This window comes from Aquarana catesbeiana, linkage group LG02 (assembly GCF_042186555.1).
Source record: "Aquarana catesbeiana isolate 2022-GZ linkage group LG02, ASM4218655v1, whole genome shotgun sequence".
Lineage (NCBI taxonomy): Eukaryota > Metazoa > Chordata > Amphibia > Anura > Ranidae > Aquarana > Aquarana catesbeiana.
The window spans coordinates 309,169,196-309,183,128 of NC_133325.1; the positions used below are offsets into that span (position 1 = coordinate 309,169,196).

The following is a 13,933-nucleotide window of genomic DNA, read 5'->3' on the forward strand; positions in this document are numbered from 1 at the left end:
AGGGCTTCGTTCGGGTTAAAACTGCTGTCTGTTTTTTTGCACCTGTGTCTCATTAGGGAAATTTCCTTCTCTTCTTGTCCTATAGACGGGATAGGATATTGTTCCAATGTGGGGGAAAGCTAGTGTCCCCATTAGAAGATTTCCCCTATATTTCTCTTTGTGGTGGCAACTCAAAATTTTGGATTTATCTTCGCTTTCTTTCCCAGCAACATTGGTGAACAAGACTTGACTGAGGTTCTAACCCCTCACTGCTTTATCAAAATCTAATTAAAAAATGCCTGAAGTTAAACTTTAAAGAGAACCTGTGCTTTTTCCAGAGAAATCCCTGTGTAAGCAATGGACTTACTATTTGTCACTTGCTCCTCCATACCCTGTTGCTAAAAAGAGTGGCAAGGAATAGGAGAGATTATGCTCCTGGGGGGGGGGTTAAATCAAATCTATTGCGTTTTGCTCTAAATGGACAGAGCACAGGTTTGCTTTAAAGTGGAACTAAACCCCGCCGACATCTTCTCCCAGGCGCATTCCAGTTTTAGGGTCTTTGGTAACCGTGGTAGGGATGACATAACTCCCAAATATGCACACAGGAGTTCATTTATGCTGTGCCGAGAATGTATACTGACATTCTAAAACTTCTGGCAGGCAGGAAGGTAAGCTTCTATTGAGGAAGAGACATTATGGGATGGATTTACTAAAACTGGAGAGGCGCAAAATCTGGTGCAGCTGTGCATAGTAGCCAATTAGCTTCTAACTTCAGCTTGTTCTATTAAGCTTTGAGAACATTTGGAAGCTGATTGTTTTTTGTGCAGAGCTGCGCCAGATTTTGCACTCTCCAGGTTTAGTAAATCAACCCCTATATGTCACTTTTGCAATAAAAATCCTTTCTGCTTGGAAGTTTTTAAATTTATGATTAAGTTCCACTTTAAAGTTGCTAGTTGCAGGTGTGCCAGCAGGTTATATGATAGAAGGAATAAAACACAATTTGGTTACATTGGGATTGATTTAATAAAACTGGAGAGTGCAAAATCTGGTGCAGCCCTGCATAGAAACCAATCAGTTTCCAGGTTTTATTGTCAAAGCTTAATACCCCTTTCACACTAGGGCAGCGGCTGCGTAAGCGCTAAAACGCCGCTTGTTTTATCGCTGTTTAAGTGGCGTTTTTGCACTGCTTTTCGGCCGCAGGTGGGGTTAAAAACTCTTGTTTTGCGGCACCTTTAAGGAGCTTTGAAAGCACTGCCCATTCATTCCAGTGGGCAGGGGCATTTTGGGAGAGGTGTATACACCGCTCCCAACCCGCCCCAAAGATTCTGTTTGCAGGACTTTTTTTCCCATCCCGCAAGCGCACCGCCCCAGTGTGAAAAGGCACACTGGAATGAATGAGAGGCGGTTTTCGGGCGCTTAGCAGAGGCTATTTCTAGCGCTAAAGCACCTGAAAACCACTCCAGTGTGAAAGGGGTCTAATTGAACAAGCTGAAGTTAGAAGCTAATTGGCTACAATACACAGCTGCACCAGATTTTGCACTCTTCAGTTTTAATGGTGTCTCACGGGCTGTGCGATCAGATCCACTTGTCAGTTTTTCAGGAGGACCTGATCGGACCATCCATAACTCTTTATGTCAGTGGATATCCGATCCGATCCTGTGCGCTGAAAACAGCGGATCGTAGGATGACAGTTGGATGGAAACAGACAGGAGGTCAGTTTCCATCTGACAGCCCCATAGAGAACAGCAGGGCTGTGTCCATGTCTGCTCTGCATAGAGGAGCCAACACAGACCTGTCATCTGCCTGCTCTGCGGGGAGATCTCCTGCTGTGCAGGTGAATGTGGACTATGGAGGGCGCCCATGTAAAACCAGCCTAAAATTAACCCCATTGTAACTGGAAATATATAACTTTAAATTCAAGTAGGTTTTCTGCACACAAATCAAATGCAAAAGGCTGACCATTGGTCTCAGAGTAACTGGGAAAGAAACATACATTTCATGGAATATATGCCAAATAAAATGGTGTTTTTTTAATCATATTGTTTCCCTACTGTTTGCAGACTCCAAAAGAGGCACTGCTCCTAATCCACTAGCCCTCGACCTCAGCAAGGTGCCAGCCAAAGGGAGCCCATGTCTTGGTCTGTGTACCATCAGTGTAACAAACACAGGGCCACACACTGATGATGCCACCCGTCATTAAAAAAAAAAAAGCTTCATGCCCCGTACACACGGTCGGACTTTGTTCGGACATTCCAACAACAAAATCCTAGGATTTTTTCCGACGGATGTTGGCTCAAACTTGTCTTGCATACACACGGTCACACAAAGTTGTCGGAAAATCCGATCGTTCTAAACGCGGTGACGTAAAACACGTACGTCGGTACTATAAACGGGGCAGTGGCCAATAGCTTTCATCTCTTTATTTATTCTGAGCATGCGTGGCACTTTGTCCGTCGGATTTGTGTACACACGATCGGAATTTCCGACAATGGATTTTGTTGGCGGAAAATTTTATCTCCTGCTCTCCAACTTTGTGTGTCGGAAAATCCGATGGAAAATGTCTGATGGAGCCCACACACGGTCGGAATTTCCGACAACACGCTCCGATCGGACATTTTCCATCGGAAAATCCAACCGTGTGTACAGGGCATCATTCAGCCAGAAAAAAACAAATGTAAAGTCTCACACTCAAGCTGGAACAGCTACAAAACCCTAAGGACAGCGGAGGGCTGGCAGTACCCAACCCTTGGCTGTACTATATAGCAGCTCAGCTGCAATATTTGGTTGGATCCATGGCCCGGGACCCTGCTGGCTCATCGGCGCAGTTAATGCTGATTGGGACAGGAGCGGAAACAGTCCCGCTAGGCCTTGAGACTCAACTGTTTCACAAGTCCAATAAACTGACACCCACTCTTACTTTATTGCAGAAAATCTGGAACAAGGGAAGGCAGTTGCAGGAAGTGACAGGTTTCACGGAATACAGCCCAATATGGGGGAATCTTTCGTACGTCGAGTTAGCAAAGTTGCAACAGGGTCCTAAATGGCGTTCATTTGGTGTTATCCTTTTATCCCATATATTTAGAAATGGCAGGTTGTTGACGTTCTGGCTAAATAAAGGAACAGAGACAGCATCAGCTTGTGGCCCTAGGTTTGCCTAGATGCACATCTGTCATGTGCATGGCCCTTGTTTAAATGTTGGACAGTTATTATTACCATTGCTTACAAAAATAGGAGACAACAAAAGTTCATAAATATCTTCTTGTTTTGCCCTGTGTCTTTACAGAAATAAAAAAAAATAAAAAACGAATAATCCTATTAATAATCTAAAATGAACCAACATTGCTCGTTATAAACATATTGAAATCACCTACCTTGATATTCTAGGGTAGACAAGAGGGGGTCAACAGCCAACTGTAAATGAGGTGTACTTTGAATCTGAAATGCTGATAATAATGATAGATCACCTCAGGCTGGCCCGTTTTGCAGGTATAGCTAAAAAACACGCAGTGCTTGTACTGTTTAAAATACAGTTAAACACTGTCTTACCCTGCTGTGCACATGCTCAGTTGCATTGTGCCAAAAATCTAATCCACTAGAGACTGATCTGCTAACAGCCTAAAGATTTGCTGCTTTTCAGGGGCTCTGGCTTCAGCAAAATAGCAGCCTCCAGCAAGAAGAAACAGGAGCAACGCTAGAGGGAATTTAACGCTAGAGGGAATTTAAAGCATACTCTAATTTTGGTAGCATAATTATTAATGTGGAATTTTCATTCCTTGCTAAAGAACAATTTTTTTTCATCAAGTTGTAATGGGTAAAGTTCCGCTTTAAGTTATAGGACGACAATTCTATTTTTGTTTTATGATTGAATAAACACACATTTTTATTTATATTTTGTATACTTTATGTTTAGTGTTCTGTACAGTACTTCATGTTTAGCTTTCTTTTATGGCAAATAATTTGTCTTAAAGCGGTGTTCCACCCGCAATTTTTTTTTTTTTTTAAAGTGTCGGCCTGCCAAGGCCGGTCCATCCATCGGATCGGGTGCAGGCGCCGCCATTCTAATTAAGAGCTTTGTGGCTTCACTGCCCGTTTCCTACTATGCATGCGTGAGTTGCGCTGCGCTTTCGTGAATGGCCGGTTGTCTTCTGGGACACACACATATCCCAGAAGACATTGGGGGGAGGGGGCTAGCCGAAGAAGAGGATATGCTGTCCTGCGCCGCGGACTGGATGGATTGGAAGTACAGGCTGTACTTCATAAAAAGGTAAGTTAGAAGCAAAAATAAATAAATTTAACAAGCCAAAAAAACGAGTGGTGGAGAGGTGGTCTTTCATTTAAGACCACCTCTCAAAAGTGGGTGGAACTAGGCTTTAAGCAATTCAGATACTTACAACAAAGCAAAAACAACGTGAATTCACTTATACACACAGCAATTAGTGATCACGGAATTACGTTAAACTGTATTTTCACACATTTCCTACTTGTAACATATCCTTCAAAAGAATGAACGATGTATATAACACAAATGAATGTTCAGTTGTCTACTAATCTTGTGACTACCTTGGTCTGCACTTTCAGTTGCAAAATGCATACAATTTATACTGGGCCATGGCTACTAATGATAGCTATATTGGTCTCACCAACAACCAAAAAAAGGCCTGCATTTTCCTCTGTATAAGTTACATGATGCTGCAATGCTGTTATCTCTAAAATCCCAGGAATATAGGTTATATTACAGGTGCTTGTGAGTTTGATCCTAACACAGAAAAAACACTGCTTTGAGCTATCAGTAATTGTTTGCTTGTCATTTGTAAAAATGTTTGAGTACATCTCCCTTTTTACAAAGCTTAGGCTTTCTACACTGTTTTTTTTTTTGTTTTTTTTATTAACCCTCTGTATGAATATCTGGATTTACAGTAGCTAAGGAAAGATGGCAGCAGAGAAGGATATGAGAAATGTTTATCAGCCATTAAATTATTATTTTTTCATTTATAGAAAAAAGAAGGAAATATTTGTGATTGACCCAGCAAGCAACTTTTACTACCGATGGCTATCCATCATCTCAATACCTGTGCTTTATAACTGGTGCTTTCTCGTGTGCAGGTGAACAGAGTCTTAGTATATGGTATACATAAATACATCTTGATCTGAGTTAGCATTGGATTGTAACATCTTTTAATGTCTTGCAGGGCTTGTTTTAATGAACTGCAGAAAAAATATGTGATCCTGTGGCTGGTTCTGGATTATATTGCAGATTTTGTGTACCTTGCTGACACACTAGTCAGATTCAGAACAGGTGAGGATTTGTCATGTTTAGGACTAGCTGGCTGGCCAGTGGTACAGTACCTTTCCATTTTAAATCAACATAAAGTTTTTTTTTTAAATATACCTATGCATATAAGTAAAAATAACCTGGCAACAGAAAGGGAGAATGGTAAGTAAGCAATGGAAATGAATGGAAACTTTTTTTTTTGCCATAGCAAGCATTGGATTGATTGCTATAGGAAACAATTTGATCATAAGTGGGCTCCATTGCACTGTCACATATTTTCATTTTGTGGTAACCTGCTGTGTATTAAAGTGTATGTAATCACTAACAATAATTTTCCTTTTTGCTCCCTTTTGGTTTGTTAAATTGGTTATAAAGGCAAAATGTTTTTTTACCTTAATTCATTTTCTGCATAAGGCCAGGTTTACACTGCTCCAACATGGAAGTCAGAGGACTTCCGATCCAGCTTTGCCCTATGACTTCATGTCCGATTTCCATGCGACTTCAATTAACGGGATCCGATTTCAATCCGACCATACCAGGCCCTCTGAGTCTGATATCAATCTTGACGGGGGAATCCCAAACCAAAATGTAAAAAAAATGGCATGTGGTCCCCCCCAAGACCATACTAGAACCTTCGGTCTGGTATGGATTTTGAGGGGAAACCCCACGCCAAAAAAAAAAATAGCATGCGGTACCCCCCAAAATCTAAACCAGACCCTTATCCAAGCACGCAGCCCAGCACCCCCCCTCCTGGACCATACCAGGCCACATGCCCTCAACATGGGGGGGTGGGTGCTTTGGGACAGGGGGGGCTCTGCGCCCCCCCTGCCCCAAAGCACCTTATCCCCATGTTGATGGGGACAAGGGCCTCTCCAAACAACCCTGGGCAGTGGTTGTGGGGATCGGCAGGCAGGGGTCTTATCGGAATCTGGAAGCCCCTTTAACAAGGAGCCCCCCAGATCCCGCACCCCCCTATGTGAATGAGCATGGGGTACATTGCACCTCTACTCATTCACCCAAAAAAGTGGCAAAAATAAATAAAAACAGTACACAGGTTTTTGACAAAGTCCTTTATTAAAAATAAAGAATGTCCCCCGTCGTAGCTCCAACGTGTCTTCTTTCTCCGGTGATGTCTTCTCCCTCCGGTTCTTCTCCCTCCGGTGATGTCTTCTTCCTCTGGTTCTTCTCCCCCTGCTGATGTCTTCTTCCTCTGGTTCAGCGCATCATGGGGCAGCGACATCACAGGGGTGCGGGGTCTCCAGATCACATCATCAGATGGCCACGCCCCATGGCTATATAAGAAATGGCAGACACTGGAGCTAACACAACAGCGGGAGCTAGCATTGGGAAAAGACATCAGTGGAGGGAGAAGAACTGGCAGAAGAACCAGAGGAAGAAGACATCAGTAGAGAAAGAAGAACCGGCAGAAGAACCAAAGGAAGAAGACAACAGCAGAGGGAGAAGAACCAGCAGAAGAACGAGAGGAAGAAGACATCAGCTTCCAGATTCTGATAAGCCCCCTGCCTGCAGACCCCCACAACCACCACCCAGGGTTGTCGGGAAGAGCCCTTGTCCCCATCAACATGGGGACAAGGTGCTTTCGTGTGGCGGGGCACAGAGTCCCCCTGCCCCAAAGCATCCCCCCATGTTGAGGGCATGTGGCCTGGTATGGTCCAGGAGGCGGGGGTACTCGCCCCCCCCCCTTTTTCCTGACCTGCTTGGCTGCATGCTCAGATAAGGGTCTGGTATGGATTTTGTTTTTTACATTTTGGCGTGGGACTCCGCCCTTAAGATTTATACCAGACTCAAAGGGCCTAGTATGGAATGGGGGGGGGGGGCGTGGGGTTCCCCTTCAAGATCCACAGAGCACAAGTGGTTGTCTCCTTGACAGATGCGGATGGGAACATCATTACTGATCCTCCACAGGTAGCCACTGAATTTAAAAACTTTTATAATACGTTATACTCTTCTCAGGTTAACCAAACTCTACATGCCACACAGGAGTATTGACAAACTATTCAATTTCCTCACCTTTCTGATGATCAGGGAGCACTCCTAGAGGCACCCATTTCATTTGATGATATTACCACTGCTATATCACAACTGGCCGTATCTAAGGCTCTGGGATCAGATGGACTACCACTTGAATTTTATGCCACGTGTTTTGAAGTTCTTATCCCCAAACTGCATGATCTCTATCAAAATATATTTGATTCTGGTATTTTGCCAACTTCCATGCAGGAAGCTTGGATTATAGTCATTCCCAAGCCGGGCAAGGAACCACAATACCCTGACTCCTACCATCCAATCCTATTACTACAGGTAGACATCAAAATTCTGGCCAAAATTCTCGTCTCCCATTTGTATAAGGTTATACTCTCCCTGATCCATCCTGACCAAACCATCTTTATCCCTGAGAAAAACACAGCTATGAATAATAGACGTCTTTCTATTCATGAACATCCAGGCATCCCATGAGGAGATTGGCACATGGGTGGTAGTGGCTTTGGACGCATCCAAAGCCTTTGATTCTGTGGGATGGAATTATCTGTGGGAGTGTCTCCATAAGTTCGGAGACACCCCCACATTTACTGGCCTAAAAAATACAACTGAAAAAATTGGCCTTTAAGCTGACGACACAATTCTATAGCTGACATATTCAGGACCCTCTTTACTAGCAGCCTATTCTATTCTATAAATCTTACCTCTTGACCACTTCCCCCCTTCTTAAACATACCCCCCTCTTCCTTTACCTAGGGTATACTCCATTACATACTTAGGGGTTATGGTTACCAGATCGCTTAAAGATTGTATCCCCTTAACATAGAACCCTTATATGCATTGATCAAGACTAAGACACAAACCTGGGCTAGACTACCATTGGGTGTCATGGGTCGAATAAGTCTAATCAAAATTATACTCCTACCCAAGATACTATATCTAATGTGGCATGTTCCCCTATACATCCCTCTGAAATTCTTTAAAATTTTAGAATCTATTCTGAACTCCTTTGTATGGGGACACGGCAGAGATAAGTTAGCTTGGACAGTCTAAAAGAACCCCACATCACTGAGTGGAGCTGCTCTTCCCGATTTGCAGGCCTATTATCTGGCTTCCCAATTATGTCATTTTTATTATTTTGATAAGACAACCTTCAACGTTATCAGTCTTTAGTTTGCAATAACCCCAGACACCCTGCTTATATTCCCCTTCAAGCTATTCTTCGCCGGTAAAGTACCTCATGGGTCCTCTCGGCATAACGATGGGGTACTCATACACCACCAGTGCATTTGGAACTTGCTCTACGTAAAATGATTGCACAACCCATCCACTCCCACACTCCTCTATGGTTTAGTAGTCATTTGCCTTAACTACTGACATTTCTGGACCCTGCAGTATGGGCTACTAGAGGAATAATATACCTACACCAAGTTATGACTCCCAATGGACCTAAAACATTCCAAACACTCAAGGATGAATTCTCCCTCCCCAATCACCTATTATTTTGACATCTACAACTTCGACATGCCTTACAAACCCAGTTTCATAACGTGACTTTCCCCTTGACTACTCCCTCTGTTCTGGATACTATCCTAGGCCGCTATAGTCCCACCCCTTGAGGGATTTCTCCATTTCCTATCCTAGGCCTAGACTCCACTAAATTAATATCCGCCCTCTACTCTGATATCTGTCTCCCTAATGCTACAGTACTAGCTTATAAAGTCAAAAGCAGATGGGGACCGGACATTGGAGCTATGGAAGACAATGAGTGGGAGGAAATCTTAGATAACATCAAAACAGTTTCCCCTAAAATGTCAGACAGCTTAACACAACTATCCATATTACATCGGGCATATCTAACACCTCAGAGGATCACTCGTTATCAACCCACTCGCAATCCACTCTGTCCGTTGTGCGCTTCTGCACCTGGCCCTTTTTATCATTTCATATGGACTTGTCTGATTATACAAACAATTTGGCTTCAGGTGATTCATTCTTTGTATGATGAAATGGGTTTACCAATTGTCCTAGACCCCAAGCTATGCATTCTTAGCCTGCTTCCGGATCTGTACATTGACAAGTTCCTTGCTACTTTTTTTGCACAAAACGCTATTCCTGGCTAGGAAAACAGTGGCTCAGAACTGGATGCTGGCACTGCATCCTACAGTCCAGTGTTGGAAAAAGGAGATTAATGACACCTTCCCTTAGAAAAAACCTGATTTACACACATAGAGGATGTCCACTTAAGTACATCGAGATATGGGATAGGTGATTATCTGATGGTGAAACCTGTACCTAATCGCTTGTCTGTTATTACATTTCATGTATGTTCTTATATCACATCATATGTAAAATTCACTGTAACACATTTGCTATAGGTTAAAGTATGAGCTTTAACGTGTAATACTGTGAGAACTATCATCTAACTTCATACTATATATGAGTTTTCTCTTTTTGTGTTTTCTGCTCTGGACACTGTACCATGTATGTTTTATTAATAAAGTTGTTTTTTCCAATAAAAAAAATCAATGGGCTGAAATTGTGTCCAAGTCGGACCAAAGTAGTGCAGGAACTTTTTTCAAAGTTGGACCGACACAAGTCAGACCAGTTAAGACGGCTCTCATAGGGAACCGAGCGTATGTCACACCAGTGTGATCTGGTCCTAAAGGTAGAAAAAAACTTTCAAAAGTTTCCCTCCCCCTAATTATTTTGTTCTTGAACAATGAAAAATGTCCCTTTATACTGTTCTCAGCATATTATTCCTATAGCTTAGTGTTTCTCAACTGCAGTCCTCAAGGCACCCCAACAGGTCACGTTTTCAGCATTTCCCTCAGATGAAACGGCTGTGGTAATTACTAAGGCAGTGACACTGATCAAATCACCTGTGCAAAATAATTGCAAGCCTTAAAACATTACCTTTTGGAGCGCCTTCAGGACTGGAGTTGAGAAACACTACCATAGCTTATCCTATAGAACACAGGTATAATTGACAACGTTCCTGGCATAATTTTGACTCCTCTCCATTCCTCCATTATGTTAGATCCTCTCAACTTACACATTAAGGTAAAGACCTTCACCTATCCACTCAAAGTTGTAGTTTACTACTGTAATTGTTCTCATTAATGAGTTGCAAAAAAGGCATTTTATATTATTAGTCCCAATTCACATTTGCCAGTTATTCAGAATATAGCTCAAAAGAGGGAGAATTTTTCGTTTTTAATGGGCTGTCTAAGAATTAATGCACTATGTGTACTTTTAATCTCATCTTCTTAGGTTTCCTTGAGCAAGGCTTGCTGGTTAAAGATTCCAAGAAGTTAAGAGACTACTACAAAAAGACCATGCAGTTTAGGCTTGATATGTTGTCTCTGGTGCCAACTGATCTGGCCTACTTCAAGCTGGGGATCAATTTTCCAGAACTACGGTTTAATCGTCTCCTGAGGTTTGCTAGGATGTTTGAGTTTTTTGATCGTACCGAAACCAGGACCAATTATCCAAATATTTTCCGTATAGGGAACCTTGTTCTCTACATTCTTATTATTATACACTGGAATGCCTGCATCTACTTTGCAATATCTAAAGCCATTGGGTTTGGAACAGACACTTGGGTCTATCCCAATATTTCACACCCAGAATATGGGCGTATGGCAAGAAAATACATTTATTGTCTTTACTGGTCAACCCTGACTCTTACCACTATTGGAGAGACCCCACCACCAGTCAAGGATATAGAGTTCCTCTTTGTAGTGTTTGATTTTCTTATTGGTGTGCTAATATTTGCGACCATTGTTGGTAATGTAGGTTCCATGATTTCAAACATGAATGCATCCAGGGCAGAGTTTCAGTCCAAGATTGACTCTATAAAGCAATATATGCAATTCCGTAATGTATCTAAAGATCTAGAAGCAAGGGTGATCAAGTGGTTTGATTATCTCTGGACAAACAAGAAAACGATGGATGAGAAAGAGGTCCTAAAAAGTCTTCCAGATAAGCTGAAAGCTGAAATTGCAATCAATGTTCATTTAGACACTTTGAAGAAGGTGAGAATCTTTCAAGACTGTGAAGCAGGACTACTGGTGGAATTAGTCCTAAAGCTCAGGCCTCAGGTGTTTAGTCCTGGAGACTATATTTGTAGAAAAGGGGATATTGGACGTGAAATGTACATCATTAAAGAAGGTAAACTTGCAGTAGTAGCAGATGATGGGATAACTCAATTTGTGGTACTCAGCGATGGCAGTTATTTTGGAGAAATTAGTATCCTCAACATCAAAGGGAGCAAAACAGGAAACCGAAGGACAGCAAACATTCGAAGCATTGGTTATTCTGATTTATTCTGTTTATCTAAGGATGATTTAATGGAGGCCCTCACTGAGTATCCAGATGCTAAAACAGCTCTAGAAGAAAAAGGACGACAAATCCTTATGAAAGATGGCCTTATAGATGAAGAAGCAGCAAAGGCTGGGGCAGACCCAAAGGACCTAGAAGAAAAGGTTGATAAGATGGAAACAGCATTTGATAGCTTGCAGACTCGATTTGCCAGATTATTAGCTGACTACAACTCCACACAATTAAAACTGAAGCAAAGGATCACTAAAGTTGAGAAACAAATAAAGAACTACAACAATGATGGTATGTCTGAAGGGCCTGACAGTGCACCTGAAACAGATAAGGCGGAAGACAACAAAAATAAATGAGCCACTGCCTATTTACATTTTTGTACTTCAAACTTATTAACTGATCATCATGTGTTTTATACATTCTTCCTAAAGGACTTCATAGGATTTATCTTACCGATTTAGTAATGTGGCAGCCTATACAGGGAAAGCTTTTCTTTTTATACATTTTCTTTTTTCTTCAATAATATATTTTTGTACTTGCAAGCTTTTAGAATACTTTAGACAACAAATGGTTTACAGGTTTATAAATAATTTTAAATTGTTTATTTAAAGATAGTTTTGTGTTGTATGAACTCATTTTCTAGATTTATATTATTTTTAAAATACAAAAGATACATGCTTTTGGTACAATCATATTCCAAAACTCAATGGAACATATTATTCTCAGATTTCTGAAAAGACAATTTTTCCTATGAATGCTCATAAGGTGTATGTGGTAAAATAAATCTCAAAACCTATTAGTTCTTTGTTATGTTATCTGGTACATTTATGAATTACACCTGTAAGTGTAGGTTGAATGCACCTTCAGCCTGGAGATCTGCATTGGAACAAAAAGCAGATAAGGCATTCATGCTTCAGGTTTTGTGAAAGACTGTTTGGCCTAAGAGCTGGATTTAGCAATCTCTGACAAACTAGAGTTGGATCCAAATCCACTTCGTTTTTGTGCACAAGCATATTTGCCAATAGCTTGTAACATGCGCTTGTATTTATGAGACCCAGAATTGAAAAGAGCATCCCACAGCAATCAGAAGTAGTGTATACCTGCTGGATCTCAGACTTTAAGCAGCCCCACAAATGCTCAGTAACACGTCCAAGCAAGTCTGTGACTTATGGTAGGTTAGCTTTAGCTATTCTATATAGTAATATGCATATCTGTGTTAAAGTGAAACTAAACCCTCCTATCCTTTTACAGCCAAGGAAGCTGCCATCATAGCCTCTGTTTGATCTGCAGCTGCCATGATGCTGCACATGTGATCAGTTACAGTATAACACCAGCCATTTGATGGCTTGACAGTTCAGTTGAGAGTACAAGTGACTATGACAGTTATCATTCACAGCATGCCTTATATGTAACTGTTTTGGAAGACAGTTAAGTGGAACTAAAGGCATATACATACTTACCTTAGTTTCAACGGTCACACCCGTGAGGTCCCTTGCCGGTGCTGGCATCTTCTCCCAGGGTTATTCCAGGTGCTGGTTTTCAGCCATTTTGATTGAACGGCATGGGATGACATCACTCCTGTGCATGCATGGTAGTGCAGTCAATCTAGCACGCTGACAGTGTTCCATAATGTAAATTGAGCTGTGTGTGCGCACCTCAGTGTACATTCCACAGAGGATTGTGAATAGGCAGGTAACTGTACTTTATGCAGTGTCTATCCTGCACCAAAAAGCCTGCATATTTGCAATTTTCCCAATTAAATTGGTGGGTTTAGTTACATTAAGTTACTGTATAGTTCTTTATAGAATTATAGAATCCTACTCTGCACAATGTCCCTTACCTGCTTCTTTTACAAAACTTTGCCCTTGGAAAGACTGAGCAGGGGATGTCTGTTTTTACAAAGCCTTAAAGTGGTTGTAAAGTCAAACATTTAAATCAGCATTATCCCTTTTCATTTTGGGCTCTTATATTGGAAGTTTTTTTTTTTTTTCCAAATAAAGTGTCTAAATACCTTTTCCATGTAGCCTGATATAGCAGTCACGTGATTTCTTCTTTTCCCTCTCTGAAGCTGCAAGACTAATATGGGAGGGGCTGCTAGACTTCTGTTGAGAGGACTGCATAAATTTTGACCTTGTGTCTGATTGGCAGTGTGCAGATAGAGGAGGAGATTCTGCACTCAAGATCCAGCCTGTATAGAACGTGAAAGCAATTAACCCCATAAATGCTGAGCAGCATTTGAGGCATTGGGGATGCAGCATTTCACAGGCAGGAGGGAGCAGAGTAATGCCCCGTACCCACGATCGGACATTCCGACAACAAAATCCATCCAACAATGTTGGCTCAAAC

General features: G+C 41.7%; 1 protein-coding gene across 4 annotated transcripts in view; it reads left to right on the plus strand.

The window, feature by feature from the left end:
* CNGA3 (cyclic nucleotide gated channel subunit alpha 3) overlaps nucleotides 1-13,519 on the plus strand; it is a 107,987-nt gene extending 94,468 nt beyond the window's left edge. For 3 of the 4 annotated variants that reach the window (XM_073614649.1, XM_073614650.1, XM_073614651.1), the window contains 3 exons: nucleotides 4,975-5,082; nucleotides 5,169-5,275; nucleotides 10,526-13,519. In XM_073614649.1, coding sequence (XP_073470750.1) covers nucleotides 4,975-5,082; nucleotides 5,169-5,275; nucleotides 10,526-11,943 — 1,633 coding nt within the window. In that variant the 3' untranslated portion in view covers nucleotides 11,944-13,519. The remainder of the gene's footprint in view (nucleotides 1-4,974; nucleotides 5,083-5,168; nucleotides 5,276-10,525) is intronic. The other variant, XM_073614652.1, reaches the window with a different exon arrangement.
* Nucleotides 13,520-13,933: the final 414 nt, after the last annotated feature.